Source organism: Trichoderma breve, assembly GCF_028502605.1.
Source record: "Trichoderma breve strain T069 chromosome 7 map unlocalized scaffold00007, whole genome shotgun sequence".
NCBI classification, from domain to species: Eukaryota; Fungi; Ascomycota; class Sordariomycetes; order Hypocreales; family Hypocreaceae; genus Trichoderma; species Trichoderma breve.
The window spans coordinates 1,916,794-1,934,601 of record NW_026611593.1 but is presented as its reverse complement, the minus strand read 5'-3'; the positions used below and the strand labels follow the sequence as shown (position 1 = coordinate 1,934,601).

The 17,808-nt window shown below is 53.9% G+C and overlaps 1 protein-coding gene across 1 annotated transcript; it reads right to left on the bottom strand.

Moving 5' to 3' along the window:
* Positions 1-752: 752 nt before the first annotated feature.
* On the bottom strand, positions 753-16,433 carry T069G_10792 (uncharacterized protein; the record flags this gene model as incomplete). The annotated part of the gene is made up of 4 exons (XM_056178002.1): positions 753-2,198; positions 2,622-5,193; positions 5,272-5,974; positions 6,020-16,433. 4 exons carry the CDS (start codon positions 16,431-16,433, stop codon positions 753-755), a joined length of 15,135 nt encoding a protein of 5,044 aa, XP_056024292.1.
* Positions 16,434-17,808: the final 1,375 nt, after the last annotated feature.

The following is a 17,808-nucleotide window of genomic DNA, read 5'->3' as shown; positions in this document are numbered from 1 at the left end:
ACGAATGCCCAAACGCATGCAGGTTCTCCGTCATCTTGAGACCATTCTGGGCCAATTCGCTCAGACCTGCAGGATACTATTAGATGACTACGAGTAGTAGATAGTAGTAGCATCTAACCAGTTTTCACCATTGATTGGACCACAGACGAGGGAACTTTGAATGCCAATGTCAATGTCAAAATTATGTGTCTTTGGTGAAGAACTTTCTAGTTTTTCATTTCATCAAATCGTAATCTAAGACCCAGGGCCAAAAAAGTAATAACCAAAAGCAAGAAATAAGAGAAAAAAAAATTAAGACACGCATAAAATAAAAAGAATTCATAGCATAAAACACACACACGAATGCTGTCGATAATTAAGTACAGAGGTCGCTCCAGAGTCCGACGGAAAGTTTCATCATATCCATCAACCAAAGGAGAAGATATAACAAGGTCGTTTCACAGGAAACAAGGAAATATTTTTTCAATGGGATATCGTATCATCAAACCATGTTGAAACATGTTGCTTTGCTTTCCCGCAGTCCGTCCAGTAGAGAAAAAAATTGAAAAGAAGATGAAAAGAAAAAAACATAGCTGTACTGAAAATAACCCATGAAAAGTATAACAGATATATGTACGGAAAAGGGAAAACACACCATCGCTCAACCTTTTTTTATCATGCCGCACGTATGAATAGAAGAAAGAAAAGAAGAAGAAGAAGAAAAGGTCATCATAAGCATCATCATCATCTCTCTCCCCGTCTCGCCATCTTCCTTAGATGACATCCGACGTTCTGGTACTGGGAGAATTGGTACCGCCGCTCAGACGACCAGTGCCCACAGAAACCCTCCCCCCGTCAGATGGCGTGGGTTGGCGCGTGAGTTTGCTGCGAGCAATGAGCACCTGGGCGGGATGGACAACAATCTCCTCGTCGTTGGAGCCATCGTCGTCTCCCTTCTTGACGACGAGAGGGAAGAGGACAACGCGCACAATGGCGCCTCGAGCCTCGAGCTCTTCGTTGGTCAGCTTCAGCGAGGACGGACTCCGCTCATTCATCATGGACGCATTGAATTGGACAGTCTGTACAAGCTCGCCGTCTGCGTCATACTCTGGTTGCAGAGGCGGCAGCATCATGTACTCGGCCTTTTGCGTGCGCATCTCAATGGAGAGATGGACGGCCTCGTGCATGACCCTGCGTAGCTGGGCTTGGATCTGAGCCTCCAGATTAGAAGGCGGCGGGAGGACCTTGCATAGGGTCTGGTAAATGGCCTGGACCACGGCTTCCGTGTCCAGGTCTCGTTGCCTCTTGAATGAGTCACGCTTGGAGAGCAACGTAAGGGTAACGGCACGCCATTGGCGTACGGCTTGTGGTGGGCCGACTTCTGTCAGCAGCTTTTCCAGCGATTTGAGCTTCTGTCGCTGCTCGCGGTCCATTCCAAAGAGGTAGCGAGTGAAGACGAACTCCCAAATCATGTTCATGGTCATGGACATGAAAATGTCCCGCCGCCTGACTCTGTCGTTGAGGTATCTGTCGACGTCAGAGCCATCCAGGACGGCGTTGTCAAGGCGGTCGATGATCTTCTCATCGTTGATCTCGCTTGTCAGGCGGCAGGCCCGCATGTCGGAGAATTTGGAAAAGCGCAGAACCCACTGCTGGACATGGGAGCAGAGCTGTTGACAACGGTGGTCAAAGTAGTCCTCATCCTTGATGTTGAGGAACTGCACGTCGGCAGCCTTGGACTCGAGAATTTGGCGCTGCAGCTCACGGATCTTTTCCTTGGCGGCGTCTAGCTTGGCCGTCAAGCTTGCAATCTGAGCGTCCTTGTCGCGCAGAGCCTGCATGAGGGCATCCTGGTTCTCGCCCCGGTCGGCGTGGACCTGCAGGTCTGCGTAGCGGCTGTTGTCCTTGTTGGCCAGCTCGGCGTTGGCGCTTGAGAGGCCATCATTGACCTCGGTCAGGCGAGAGACCTCGCCTCGTAGGAACTTGAGCGTCTGCTTGAGACTCTCGATCTGGGTGTCCCGGTCGGAAAGAGCGGTGACGACACGATGGCTCAGATGCTGGTCGGTGCTATGGCGAGCATCGGAGAGCAAGCGGTTCTCGGCTATGAGCTGCTCGACTCGGGCCTCGAGCTCGAGGACTTGCATGCTCTGACGCCGACGCATACTGTGAGGCCTTGTTGGTGATAAGGGCGAGCCGATGCGGCCCTCGCCGAAACCATCCTATAGAAAGCCCAATATGTTAGAACGAAGCGACGCCGACGAGGCCAGTAAAAGAAAAATGCAATGAGAAAAATAAAATAAAATTAACAGCTATAATTCAGTAAATAAAAAACACAATCGGAAATGCCCGCAAATGACCAAACACGACATGCAAGCACTTCGGCAGCAGGCAATCAGAAAAGCCAGAAGCTGAGGGTGCAGACCTTTGGCAGCAGTTGGGCGGAGCTGCTGGGGGTGGGAAAAAATCACGAGGCTGGGCGGTGAGGGCGCTGCCAGTTCTGGGGTGGCTGGGCGCTGGGAAAAAAAATAAACAGGGCACACTCAGCCCGGACCGTGCTCATGCACGCCGGTGGATCGGGTCATTTGCGGGCACAAATCATGTGACGAGAGCTGCAAAGATCAAAAGAGAGTCTTTTCACTCACGTATACGTCCGGCTTGTCCTTTGCGCGCACGCGGCCTTCATTGGCAACGGGTGCCTCCGATGTTAGCTTTGGCGCTGTCGCCAGCTCTGGCTTTGAAGTTGACGTTGAAAATGGTGTTGGCGTTGGGATTGGGCTCGGGTTGGTGCTAGCGGGCATCGGGCTGGGGATCGGGTTCGGGGCGATGGAGCTGGTGCTGCTGTTTGGCTGGCGCAGCGAAAAGCGCCTCTCCGCCCGTCTCAGCAGCGGCGGCGTTGGATTCGACGATGACCGCACTGTGCTGCCGTCTTGCTGCGAGAATTTCAGCCGTTCAGGGGTCCGCTGTCGCACCAGCCCGCTATTGGGCGTGCCGCGACCTCGACCGGGGTCGGCCCGCGCCTCATCTCCCGTCTGGCGTCTTGTGGCTGACGGGATCTTGCTGTCTGAGACGCTTCGAGGCTGCTCAGTCGCCGCTGGCATCAGCGGTACCGACGGCGACTCCGGTCGCTGGAGTCCCGGCCCAATTTGCGCGCTGACGGCTCGTCGCAGGCTTCGTAGAGGCGCTGAAGTAACTGGTGATGTGACCGACCGTTTCAGCGCTGGAGGAGTGTCGGATCGTTCCGAAGCCGAAGACGCGGGCATTGGCGACACCCTTCCGTTCGCAAGCCGTCCAAAGCCCATCCCGGTGATGGCCCCGTAGCCTTTCCTGGTGGGACTGGACCTCCCCGTGGGAGTCTCCGGTCGTGTTCCTGTTCCCGTCAACACTCGTTCCCTGGTTCCCGGTATTGTCTTTTTCTCAGGGTCTTTTGCCGCCTCTCGTAGCGACGTAGGTTCTCGTAGTTTCTGGCCGCCCAGCGTAGATCGTCGTAGGCGTCTCTGGGGCTGGCGCTCTGGCGTCCTGTTCATCGGCTCAGGAGTCTTGAGCTGTTTCATGGCAGCTTCTAGCCAGTCTGCATCGATCCCGCTGTCGCGCAGTTTCTCCTCATTGTCTTCGACGGGAATCGTGCTTGTGCTGTGTCTCCTTGATCGGCTTGGGGGGCTTCCAGAAAAGCTACTGTCTCTGTAATAGCCAACTTCCGAGGCTGTCGCTTCGGCCTCCGCCTCCGGCAGCTCCTCAACTGACGGCAACCCGCGTGGCGACAACCTATAATCAGATAAATCGTAGTCAGATATTTCAGACATCATGTCCATTGGGGGAAGCACCGATATTTCCGATGCCTCCCGAAGAAGCCCACCGATCGGATCCTCCACTTGGGCATTCCTCTTCAGCAGCTCAAAAGGTCCCAAGACTTCCATTGCCTCAAGAATTGGGCTGTCCACCAACTGTCCTCCAAAAACTTCTCCACGCTTAAATCTCCTTTCAACAACATCCCCATCATCTCTAGCCTCCGTAATACTTTCAGTCCGCTTTGGTGTAGTTGGTGTGTCAGATTGTCCTTGACGTCTCTTGCGCTTCTTTGGCGTGGTAGGGCTGCCACTCCTTTGCAAGAAGTCATCGAGTGTTTCGATTTTTGTCTCCCAGCTCCTCTCGTCACCGCTTTTCCGAAGAGCTGGATTCCCTAAAAAAGACTCCTCATTGGGGTCTTTTTTGTCATCTTCCCCTATTGGGTCTTTGTCTCTGTCCCTATCCTTCTTTTTTTTAGGGCCGAACCGTTCAGAGAGGAATCCGAGCCACTGGTTAGATCCTTGGCTAGATGCTGAGCCCGGCCTCATGCTTTTCGGGTCCTTTCCCTTTGGCGATTGGGTTCCAGAAAAGGATGAGGCTCGCTTCTCAGTCTGCAGTTCAGATCCTGCAGGCTCATCACTTGCCGTGTTGTCTGTTTGGCTATTCCTTCGCTGCGGTGTAGAAATCTCCGCGGGTTCGTCAACCAGGGGTGCATCTTGGATCATATGAGGCTGCTTACGGTCTAAGAGATCTTGGGGTGGTCTCTCGTCCGGGGCGAGCTCTAAACTTCTCGTAAGGTCAGATTCGGACCTTTTCCCGGAAGACTTGCCCCAGTTGCCCGTAAACATATCCCATGCGTTTTCTGGCTCTTCTTCTTGAGGTGCGGGGTCGATATGTTCTTCAGAAGGACGTGACATCTCGGGATCCTTGTTGTCGGGCAAGCTCATGGGTTCTTTCAGCCGTGGAGATCCTACATCTTCTCCGCTAGCATCTTCAGGGATAGTATCTAGCGGTGCAGTGATGCTTCCAACGCGCTGGCTCTGCGGAGGGTCCATCAACTCAGGATCATCTGCAAATTCGGACAAAAGTTCGTCAATGTTCCTTGACCCACCGGCCACTGGCGCTGGAGGCTCGGCGGTGGCACTCTCTCCGACGTTGGAAGATGGTTTCTGTTCGTTGTCGACATGTTCATCGGAAATAGAAGGTTGGCCGTCACTGACATTAGGCACACTGCCGGTGAGGTTGGGATTAGAAGTCGTTGGGAGACTCGGCAGCGAGGATGATGGGTCACTTCCGCGTTCACTTCCGCCACTGCGAGACTTCTTGCGCTTGTGTTTCTTGCCTCCTTTCTTCTTTTTCTTCTTTCTGTGTCGATCTCTGTGGGCATGTTGCTCTCCACGCGGAGTAGCAGTCACCTCGAAGCCGGTAAGTCTTGACGTAGAGTCATTTGGTCCACCGAATCTAAAAGATCCAACTTCACTGTGCTGGTATGACATATCGGATACATACGAAGCGTCATCGTCGCTGTCTTCTTCACTTCCAGAGGAGTCTGCTGCTCCGGGAATGGATAAGAACATGGATGAGTTTTTGCGAGACTTGTCCGTTTCCCAGGTTCTTGACTGTCGGACTTCAGGGGAATCAGGAACAAATGGTTTCTCTTGGGGTTCCTCTGTAGGCTTAGAAGTTTCCTCTTGAGGTTCAGCCGGCAAAGCAGCCTCAGGTTCAGGCTGATCAACCGGCTCAGTAGACAACGGTTCTTCAGTCGGCAGGCTAATTGCCTCAGCAGGTGGCAATTGTTCCGAATCCGCGGCAACATTGTCAACAGGTACATCGCTTTCTGCAATGACAGGAGGCTCAATCGATTTGTCATGAGTCGACTCCAAGGCGTGAGATTCCGAAATTGTGTCGAGCTCAGGAGCTTGAGCATCAGGCTGAGCTAGATCCGTAGGCTTCAGAACAACACCGGCCTCCTTTTCTAGGATATCGGGTACAAGACCATCTTGCTCAGCTGTACCAGCTGAATCGAGAGGGTGAGAGTTGTATATCTCTTCAGTAGCAGATTGATATTGAGCGTCATCTTTCCACGCGACTGGGTCCACGACAGCTTCTTCAACAGCGGCGGCTGCTGCACGAGCACGTCTTCGAGCCTTCTTCCTCTCCTTCTTGGCAATCTTCTTGGCCGTTGCCTCGTCTACGTCTTGCAGTGGAGAGTCTGTCGTAGACGGCTCGAGCTCCTTGGACTGTGATTCGTGCTCACTTTCATCGTCAGATGAGTCGTGGTGGGGCTCTTCCAGTCTGGGTTCCTGGATTTCCGATACTGGCTCCTGCTGGACTTCTTCAACAACTGGCACTTGCTGGATTTCTTCCATAGTTGGCTCTTGCTGAATCTCTTCAGAGGTAGGGTCCAATTCTCTGTGAGACTCCTCGACTACTGACTCTGGTTCAGGTTCATCAGACTTTGGTTCTTGCTGGTGTTCGTCAGAGGCTTGCTCCAACGGAAGCTCTTCGGGTTTCAATTCTAGCTGAGCTTCCTCAAGCTTGTGCTCATCCTCAGCAGGAGCATCTGTCGTTGCACTGGGGACCTCTGGCTGTAAATCGTCAAAGTCACCAGCCGCTTCCTTGTCTTCGACGGCCGGCGTGATATCCCGAGCCGTCTCGGGAATACCAGAGTCAACAACATCCGTAGGATCAGAGCGTGCTTCATCAACCACAGCAGTCTCTTTGTCCAAGCGTGAAGCATCATTGGCATCTTTCACCGTATCCGAACCCGGTAACGTAGTGTCGATCGAGTCTTCCTTAATAATCTCTGCCGGGGCCTCGAATTGGTCTAGGCCTTCAGCCACAGCTGATCCTTGGCGTTCATTTTCAGGCTCGTTAATCTCCTTTTCAGTTGGTGGCTGAGCCTCTTGCGGTGCCAGGGGGTCTTCGGTCTGTAGCTCGGCCTCTGTGGCAGGTTCAATCTCTGCGCTAGGATCTTGATGCTCCGTGCTTACAGGAGCGATAGCATCATCCTGAGCGAGATTCATTTGTTCAGAATCTTCGGTTTGAAGTGGATACTCCGATTCCACTTTCTCCTCTGCGTTTGGTGGCGTAGTTGACGGTGCAACTATTTCAGTTTCCAGAGTGGGTTGTTCCAGTTCAGATGTCATATTAGGTTCTTGAGGAAAGCTGTTTTCCACTGAGGGGTCTAAAGTACCAGTCGAATCAAGTTCTACAGATGGTTCAGGATTTTCCGATTTCTCTTCTCCCTTTTCCGCGTCGAGATTCTCCGTGTCGTTGTTCTCCATCTCCGGCCTATGCTGCTCTTCGTGAATTGGTCGAGCGTCCTCTGAAGTTCCAGTTTCTAAATGCGTATCCGACTTAGTAGTATCGAAGTCAACCTCCCTAGAAATTTCTCCAGAACCCTCGTTTTCCAGATCAGTGTTGTTCATCGGCGGCTGCAATCCATCATCGGCAGCTTCCTGTTCTGCTTTTGGTTCTAGATCCAGTTCTCGCTCGGCCTCCTGGAGTGGCATTGTCTCAGGTTCCTGCTGAGATACAGATTCCACATCCTTGGCCTCATGGTCTTCATCGTGTGGCTCGGGGAGCGTTGAATCTAGCGTGCTTTGGTCTTCTTGAGGGGTCACATCTGGGTTCAAATCCTGACCAGAGGGTTGCTCGATTGCCGTGTCATCTTGTGCCTTGTGTTCCTCCTGTAGAGGCTGCTGCTCTTCTATACTTTGGCTCTCATCTGCTGAAGGGAATTCTCTTGTCTCTGGTAGGACCTCAATTGGAGCTTCAAGAGCGGGCGGCTCCAATTGTTCGTCCGGAGTCATCTCAGGTTCCTGCTCTTGCTTTGTCGGCTCAAGATCGAGGGAGACAGAACTTTCTTGCCTTTCTTCGTTGTCTCCCTCTACTGGTGGATTGACTTCTTTGAGCTCAGGCTCCTGGACAGTAGCATCGGGGGCTGCGGTAGACAGTTGCTCGTCAACCAGTTCGCGCTCTTCAACAGAGGGGGCGATATCAGCAGCATCAGTGAAGTCTGCCACGTTTTCATCGAGTTTGTCCTGATGTTCCAATGCTGGAACATCAACTTCAGGTTCTACAAGACCTTCTGAGAGTTCTGCTTCATTTGCCTTGGAGTCACCTTCATCTGCGGCATTAGGTACCGGGGGTGGTGGTCGAGAAGGCTCCTCGGGGGATTCAACGGCATCCAAAGATTCAGCTTCCTCTGTAGCACTAGGTATAGAGGGCGGCGGTCGAGAAGGCTCCTCTGGTATTACGACAGCTTCCGGTGATTCAAATTCGTCTGCCTTGGAATCGCCTTCATCTGCAGCATCGGGTACCGGGGGTGGCGTGCGAGAAGGTTCCTCAGGGACTACCGGGACTTCAGAGTATTCAGGTTCGATTGCTTTAGAGTCTCCTTCATCCGCAGCATCAGGTACTGGGGGTGGTGATCGAGAAGGCTCCTCGGGGACTGCAAAACTCTCGTCCATCTGCGTTGGCTCATAGCTAGCAGGGAATTGCTGAGTAGGGTACTCAGAAGGAGCATCACCCTGAGTGAACAATGGCTCAGAAATATCAGAGGCGAAAGATGGTAGCTGAGGAGGAGCCCAGTCGAGAGGTTTGCTGTCTGGTGTCTCGGCTATTTCACCAATGGATCGCGGTACGTTTTCATCCATTTGTGGTTCGAGAGAGATGTCTTCTACTACGGCTGTAGCATCAGATTCCTCTCCAACGGGCTCCAGATATCTTGTCTCCTCGGTGATCTGCTGCTCGGGTTGGTCCTCAGATCGACCAATGCTCCAGGCTGATTCCTCTGGTATAGTCTCTAGTGCTGCTTCGATGGATTCTTGATCAGACGTCTTTTCAGGAGCCGAATCTTCCATTAAGTCTTCCAATGACTCCTCCAGGATAGGGGACAGTTGGTCGCTGAAGGGTGCATCGCGATCAAACTCGTCTTCACCCTCAATACCCTCTTCAAAGCCAGGCTCTTCCATGATTGTGGGCAGCATTGTGTCTTCATATTCAGGAGCGGCCTCCCATTCGCGGTCAGCTGAAGGCGATTCTTCTCGTGGAACAGATGCTAGTTCATCAGCATCTGAAGCTAGTGGGTCTGTGGCATCTGCATCGACAAGCTCTTCAACTACAGCAGGAGATTCAATAGGCGTCTCCTCTACCGCAGGCTCCACTTCGTCAGTCACCATTACCTCTCGATCTTTATCAGCAGAGTCATCGTCTTCTCCTTTGGCAGGTAAATCGGCAGGAACCTCACCAGTGGAAACTGGGTCGAATTCAGCGCTGACGGGAGCAGAGACCTCTTCCTGTAAGGGAAACTCTTCCTGTACGGGGGCAAGAGTTTCAGGCTTTTCTTCAACAGCAGTGGTCTCATCTTCGACCTGGATGCTCCTCTTTTCACCATCTTGTTTCTCGCTCAGCTCTGGTGAGAGTGTTTCTGTCTCATCAATCCTGGCGTGGTCTGAATGTGGAATCGGTTCACTATCGGTATTGGCCCACTTCAAAAGCTCATCCTCCAAGCCGTCTGCGTCGTTATTTGTACTCTCGACAGCAGTCGATGGTATAGTCTGTGGCTCTTCGGTCTCAGCGAGAGGTGTAGGTTCAGATACAGGCTCCAAGCCCTCGCGGGGAGTGAACTCGGGAGATGCAACGACTTCTTGTGCTTTTTCAATTATAGGTTCCTCTGCAATCTCTCGCGTGAACTGCTCTGGGGCCTCGGATACTGGTTCCTGAATAGGAGATTCTTTGGCAAGATCAAGGGGTGCTGCTTCCACTGCTTCTACTGCATCAACAGGGCCAGGCTGTGTAATGGGTTCGGAGTCATTTCGATCAAACTCCGTAGGAAGGGCTCTTGTGGCATCTGAGGGTGTCTCGGTGATAGGTTCCACGACTGGCATAATGATAGACTCAGTGGATTCCTTGGCATGTTGAATGGGGGTGTCATGGGAGGCTTCTGTTGCTGCGAGTGCGGCTGCGGCTGCAGCTGCTGCCGCCGCCGCCTTGGTCTTCTTCTTCCTCTTTCTCTTCTTCTTCTTCTTCTTTTTCTTCTTCTTGCTCTTCTTAGAGCTCGATGACACAACAGAAACAGCCCCCAGAGTTTCGACAGACGCCGTCATATCGCGAACCGCGTGTCCCTCTTCACCGACGTGCTTTCCAACATCTGCAACAGCGTGTTCTTCCTCTTCCTCGGAGTCTTCTTCCGACTCTTCAGAATCTTCAGAGTCATCCTCCTCATCTGTTTCCTCCTCTTCTTCTGACTCCTCTGAGTCTTCAATAACTGGAGATGCCTCAGGCTTCCTTGGGTATTCTTGCCCGGCATCTCTTTGGACAGGCTCAGGCTCCTCCAAGACAGGCTCAGCTTTTACTTCGGTAGCATCTTCAGTGATGGTGCGAGATTTTGCAACCGGCATGGTACCAATGACGATTTCCTCAACCTCTTCGGAGTCGGAGTGTTGAGTTGATTCGGCAATGGTGTCATACGGGAGCTCTTCAGACACAGGTACAATGTCGACAGTCTCAGTGTATGGCGCTTCAACAACCTCATCAAGAGGCTCAAAAACCGCCACTGGCTCTTTGTCCAACTCAAGTTCAGGTCCAGAAGTATGACGTTCAGGCTCCGGCTCCGACTCATCTTCAACCATCACTGGCAGTGCTTTGCGTTCCTTAATCGAAGTATATTCATCTGAGAATCCCCTATCGGCATCTAGAGCAGGCTCCTTGGCAAGAACTGATTCCGGAGCCTCAACAAATGCAGCTAATGTCTCGTCGGCCGTAGGTTGAGCAGATAAGTCGAAGTCGGTATCCGCATCAGGTAAGAGGGACTTGTTCTTACCCTTTGTTGACGATTCCTCGGCGGATTCTAGTAAGGTGTCTAGATAGCTGGGGCTCCCCTGGCGGGCCTGGGCCTGGTCCTTTGGGACATTCTCAATGCTAGGCAAAGTCTCAATCACCTTATCCACAGATGTCGGTTCTGAATGTTCCGGTACCTTGTCCTCCCAGAATTTTGCGGGTCTTGAAAATTCAGGAATAGCGCCAAGCATCGATGGCTCAATGGGCGGCGGTTCAAATAATTCATCGTCGTCGTTTATATCAGCAGGCGAGGTGCGTGCGGTCTCGAAGTCGTCGGAGGCGTCTGCTGAGGTCAATTCTTCGGCATGATGGCGAACATCCTTGTTGGGAGAGAGGAAGCGCCGTGTAGGAGTTGTAGGGCTCGGTATGGCTTGAGCATCCACTGTCCTGGCTGATTGGCCTGACGAAGGGGTCGACTCAACGGGAGCAGGTGCGTCGTAATCGCCTAGAGTGTTGTTAGTAGGCGGAACCGGCAGCTCATACGTCAAGTCTGCCTTTGGCGTGGAACCTTCGGATCCCTCGTCGGATACAGATCTGCCCATTGTCGGAATGTCGGTCTGGAGTCGGAGTTGATGATCAGTAGAGCTGAACCCGTCGTTTGGAGGCATGGGGCTTCGGAAGTCTTCAGGACGTAGTCGTAGTGCAGATGATAGTCGGTCCTCTTCCCGGTCAGACATTGCTCCGCCCTCGGCTTCGCTCGAGACTTCACTGGGCGGTAGAGGCGGTAGCTCTTCGCCTTTCAGGTCAGCTGATCCGCGCCTGGCATGCTCGAGAAGCATCAAAGGCATAAACTCTTTGGTGCTATCCCAAGAGGTTGGCCGTGGTGGCGTACGGGGAGGCTTGAAGGCCATAACTGGGCTGGAAGGGCTAGACCCGATACCCCTGAGCAGTGCTAGAGGGACAGCAGTGTTGCTGTGTGACCTGTTGCGGGAGCTTTCTTGATTGCTTCGTTGCCGGCGATGGGTCTTTTCAAATCTCCGGGCCCGATCTTCATCCGGTGTCCCAGGGCGACTGTCGGGCAGGCCCGGCAGCTTGTCAAGACTGGCATCTAGGGGAGTACCCGGTTCGCTTGGTGGTAGAGGGAGCAGATCTCCATACTGGGGATCAATAGCAATTGCTCGGGGAGCAATCACGGGGTAGACATCTTCATCCTCCCGGCTCGAGCCAGGGAGATCTCGCGAGATGTTCTCCGGGTCCGAGGAGACATCGGCGGCATTTGAGCGAGTTAAGGCCGTTGCTGCAGATGCAGCAAGGCTCGCTAGGCCGGCACCCGCGCCAAGGATGCCGGCTTGCTCAAAAAAAGAGTCCCCCTTTTCATTAATGGTTTCCTTGCCGCCGGACTTATTGAAGATGCCTGAGAGAAAGCCAGACTTTTTTCCGGAAGAGTCTTTGCGTTTACGCGATGAAATGGGTTTCTCGCTATTATCATTATACTGTGAAGATTTGCTCTCCCGGCTTCTCGCCCTTCTTTCGTCATCATGATCAGTGGGACCATCTCTCGAATATGGCGGCGGCTCGTTGCCGTCAATCTCACGAAGGTCCTTCTCTGTGCCGCTCCGGCGCTTCGGCCGGGTGCTCCTCCTGCTAGAGGTGGACAGTTCTGAAGCCACTATAGACCTTCGCGTGGATCTTGGTGAACTGTCCCAGTCTTCCCAGTCTTCGACACTAAAGACGGTAGCCTCGTCACCGGGCACCGAAATCCTTGAGATTTCAGTACCTTCGTCGCCCGGAATAGACAGCCCGGATCGTTCGTCATCTAGGCGATCTCGTCGCTTCTTCTTCTTTTTCTTCTTTGACTTGCTGGGAGCAAAATCGGAGGCACTGTCGTCCAATTGAGCCAGAGCTTCCGGGTGGAGTGGTGTCCTTGTCGGGGGCTGTTCAGCCTCAGGTTCGTGCCTTGGTACAGCCTCTGTGGTCTCGGGCTCCTCGGTTTGGTTGGATTGTCTCATCTGGAGGAACTTCTCCAGCCTCTCTCTCTTGGCCTTTTTGTCCTCGTCATCGTCTTGAGCCTCAGGAACCGGCTCCAAGTTACGCGACTCTAGTACTTCGCGTGGAGGCTGAATCTCGCCTGATTGTCGACGCTGGAGGAATTTCTCTAGCATATTTCGTCGCTCATTATTCTGAGGAGGCGTGATTGGGCGTTCCACTACGGCCGGCGTCTCGACTGGCTCGGCCGGCTGAGACGGCGGTTTGATCTCACCAGACTGTCGCATCTGAAGATATTTTTCCAGTGCGTTGAGCTTCCGTTGCTTCTGAGTTTTTTCATCCTCCGACTCCTCTGTATCAGCCAACGAGAGCTCTTCTTCGTCTGCTACCACTTCCCTGTCTTTTGCCAGATCATCTTCTGGGGCTGGTACAGGCTCTTCAACTGATCTCTCGGCATCGGCTGGGCGAGAGCCTCGGCGGCGAAAATCCGGATCGTCAATTACAATATTAGGATCGAACCCGCTCTTCTCTAGGCCGGCTGCCACGGTAGCTGTAAACTCGAGATCATCGGAGAAGGTCCCAGGCATCTGTTCAGGCTCAGGGCTAGCCGGCTTGGGGCCAGGAACAGGTGGTGCGCCGTTGACATCGTCATCGGCAGGCAGATCACGGCTCCGCGACGCAGTGTGCCGATCAAGCTCAGTGGTCGGTTCGGCGGTGCCAGCGGCCATCATAGCGGCGATCTTGCCCCATTGGCTAATCTTGCTGAGACGGGGCCTGGGTTTGTCTTCCGCCTCAGCCAACTCGTTTGGGGACTCTGCACGGCTACGAGATTCGGGAGATTCGACTACGAATCGCTTTGTCGAGTTTTCGCCCCAAGTGACAGACTTGCCGCTTGGTGACGAGTGCGTTGCCTCGCCCTTTGCATCGGATTCTTCATCCTCAGATGACGCAATTGATTCTTCTTCTTTTTCAATCTCTCGAGATGCAGGCACCTCCGCTGGTTGCTTCAGCCCTACAGATGTGGAATCAGGGCTAGGCACCGGAGTGGGACGAACAATGTTCAGCAAGGGGCGTTCACGCTCGCACGAAGCGTCCCGAGACTTGAATCTCGAGGCATCAGCCCCATTGGTGGCTCGGAACCGGTCAGTTTCGTGTGGGAAAATCTCATTGTCAATCCTGACATCGGCATTGGGAGGCGCGTAAGGGTTCTCGTCATCGTCATGCTCCCTATCTTCCATGCTGGGAGGTGCGACGATGGAAAATGATTCTTCGGCCGACGGCTTCTCCCATTTGTCCACCACGGATTCATCAGGGGAGTGGCTGCGAGACCGAATCTCATCGGACGCAATCTTTCGCGCAATCACAGACTCACGATAATATCTGTCTGCATCCTCCTGGACAGAGTCCTTTTCTGGCCTGCTTCGATCTCGAGAACCATCATCCGAGTATTCGCGGCGTTTACGCTCTCGCGACCGCTCTTCCTCGACAGCAATAGCGGAGGCGATGGCAACGGCAGCGACCGGGATCGTCGAATGCTTGGCCTCATCCAGGATAGACCGAGCGTCCTTTTCCTCCTGTTCGTATTCGTACCCACCCCGAGGGTCTCTGCTCCGAGACTCACTCTCACCTCCCCTTCTCCTCTCTTCAGCTGCTCTCTCAATCTCATACGAGTCCTTTCGACTGAGCCTGATGTCCGCATTGCTCTGCGGTCGCAATGGCATTTGAGGTGGAGGGGGTGCAGAGGCAGGAGCAGGCGAAGGGTCGGCAAAATTGGGAACACGATTGACGGTGACGATTTCGGGTGTTCGTTCCCGGCGGGGTGTGTTGAACTGGGGAGTGTTGAAGGCATCATTGGCAACCTGGTATTGAAAAGGGTCAACAAGGGGCTTTGGAACGGGCTGGGCAGTCGTCTCAATATTCCGGTCACCTGCCTTTATCGCACGAGCGGGTTGCGGGGGTTGCTGCTGTTGCTGCTGTTGCTGCTGTTGCCTCTGGGCATCGCGGAGTTTATCCTCGCGTAGCTGCCTCTCCGTATCTCTCATATGAGCATCGTAGGTAGTCTGGTATTTCAGGGTCTCCTTGCGCTCTTCTGGATGAAGTTCCATCCAGGACCTGCTATCTCTAGGCAAGTTAGACGAGTCCTTGCCATAGTCGGGCATTTGGCGGTCGGATTCTAGTCGAGGGGAGTCATTATCGTTTCGGCGGTTATAGTATACCTCCGGATTGGCCCTCCGGCGCTCCAGTTCTTCAAAGGGTGCCTGGTCCCGCTGAAAATAATCTTCCTCTGGATCCGGACGAGTGAGTTTTACATTATCACGATAAATACGGTCTTCCGTCCAAGGCCCTCTTTGATCCGCCATGGCAGCTGCTGCTGCGGCTGCTGCAGCCGCAACACCTCCGCTCAGGGTAGGGTCAAGGCTCCCACTATTAGAGAGCTGACGGCGGTAGCTGTTTCGAGAGTCTCGCCTGCCGGCCTCAAAGACCTTGTTCGAGACGGGCACCATGGGGATTGGCTGCTGGAGGGGGATGGGTCCTGGGCGGTGGGTGGAATCGGCCTGCGATTCACCAGTGGCCGGTCTGTCATTGTCGTAACGATTTGAGCTCATCGAAGCCGGAGGCGGCTGTTCATCTCCAAACCCGCAGGGGGTGTGAACCAGCCCACGCAATGAGTTGACCGGACCGAAGAGGCGTGGATCCACAACAGAACTCTTCCTGCTATGATACGTAGGTTTGGAGCTGGCAACGGAAGAGGCTACGGCTCCGGTGGCGGCTCCGGCGGCGGCCCCCATCAACCCGGACAGTGCGACATTGGAGCGGGAGGAATCACCGCCGTAGGCCAGAGCAGACGTGCTGTCATCGCTTGAGGAGCTCTCGGAAGAATCGCCGTCATCGTCGGAGGCCGACTCCCAGTCCGATTCATCAGAAGATGATGCGCGGTGTTTCTTGGAGCCAGCAAGGCCTCGTTTTTTGGCTTCCTTTCTGCTCTTTCGCAGTGCACTGATGGCGGCGGCAGTGGATGCTAGTCCGGACGGCCGGGTCTTTCCCACGGCGCGTAAGTCCTCCTCGTTGGACCTCCGGGCCAGATCTGACAGCTGACGTCCAATGGCAAGAATCTCTTCATCCGTCTTATTACGCTTCCCCTCATTAAGTAGTTTAGGGGATGGCCTGGTGGCGGCGGCTGGGGGATATTGCTGTTGCTGCTGTTGTCGAGAGCCCGATACGGCGGAGCCCGCAACGGAGCTGCTGTAGCGCGTGGACCGATCCTTTTCCTTCTTGACGAAACCGGTGCCGTATGCCATGTCGGAATTGATTGACGAGTGAGACGAGTTGCTGCCGCCGCCAAAGAAAACGCCGCGGCGCTTCTTGGTGCCGCTGCCCCTGCGGCGATGCTTCCGGCGCACTTCTGACGGGGCCTTGACAAATGTGCTGATGAAGTTTCCAAAGCGAGAGGCGGGATATACTCGAGAGATTTCCGTATATGAGGAGGATGAGGAGGATGGCGACGAGGACAGCGAGCCCGACGAGGCCCGGGACCGAGGCTGGGCCGCATCCTGCGACGGCGTGTGGTGCTGCGGCATTGGCAGCGACATCTGTTGGTAGTGCTGCGGATAGGGATACTGCTGCTGCGGCGGTGAGGGGAAAGCCTGTTGCTGCAGCGGCAGCGGAGGCTGTTGATGTTGTGGTTGTTGAAATTGAGGTTGAAATTGGGATTGAGGCGGAGGAGGTTGATACGGCTGCTGCTGCTGCTGTGGGCTGTCGGCGCTGTAGCTGCCCGGCATCTGCTGAGGCGTGATGCTGTTAGGGGACGAGTACAGGCTATCCTTCTCCTCGCGCGACAGTCGCTTCTCGCGCCTCCGCCTCCTGGAGCTCTCCGGGCTCCGGCGGCGGGGATGAGGCATCGTGGGGACCTGACCTAGCTTGGCGGCTGGCCACTCACTCTGCCAGTAACACGATGGGAATTTCCTTTGGATCGTGCTGCTTGTGAAGGATGGATTGTTTTTTTGTTTTGGTTTCCAGGAAGAGCAGAGCTGATGCAACTAGAACTAGCACGACGCCAAACCCTCGCTCCAACCCCCAGTCGACCCGACCCGCTCCGTGGACAGGCGGTGGCTGGGGCGACGAACAATTTGACAATTCAGGCGTCCCGGGGCCTGAAGATGGTGGCCAGCCCGGTCGCTGTGGCTGCGGGAGGGCCAATCAGGCTGCGGCGCCATGGGCCTTAGCGGCGAGTTCAGCTGGCCAGCGAACGATCACAAGAGCTGGACCAGACATAAAAAAGGGGGCAGCGTTCAGCGTTGGCGATACGATACTATCGAGATCTGGCGGCAAGACACAAGATGCAAACGAGCTGGGGTAGTTTCCGGTGCTGTTTCAGGCGAGCGTGTACGGCGAGTTCTTGTCCAACTGTTGTATCTATATGCACTGTCTTTGTCGATTTCTACTGTACCAAGGGAGAGGGAAACGAAACTGATTGCTTCATGTTGTGCAAGGGTGCTTGTGGAACGCGATTGATGTCCATGAATTTCTTCGTATAACCTTGGCAGCCAGGTAAAGGCAGCAAACGGGTGCACACCGAGTGAAAATTTCGAGTATACATTGATAGCATTAACATGTACCTACCTAGGTAGTCGATAATGTCCATGTGCATTCTGTAATTCTATAGCCGGTATTCCGTACAATTGACTTTCATCATAACGGGATTTCCCTAACATTACGTCTTGTGGGGCCGCTCATAACAAGCGTGTCAATGCTCATGCTCTCGAGTTGCTTTAGCTCCAGCTTGTGATAGCTACTAGGTACATATTGCTCTCTATCAACGGCCTTGTTTGTTAGTGCTGAACCGATGGCAACACGATGTTCCCTCCCCCTCTCCCAACAGCTCCCAAGTGAGACATGCCTAAACACCCATTCACTCACCCTCACATCGAATCAGTCCCTCCCACATGCATCGGCGGATACATTCTGCTGCCTTAGCGGGTACTTGTCTTGTCCAGTCCTGTCCATTCACCTCTCAACCAATCAAACGCCCTCCAGCCGCCCGTTTCGACCCCCCCTCCGACGCTGCAAAGAGAGACACACACAGTTGGGCGACATTTTGTCTCACTCTGTCTGACCACATCAGAATCGTTTATCTGATACTTGACCGCTACCCGACTTTGCTCGCCGAAAACCCCCGCTTTTCTGCCAGTTGGCACTAACCACCGCAGTACCACCTCGCTCTGCATCTTTCACAGATCCCAAAACAGGGTGACAAAAAAAGGGCGACAAGCATCG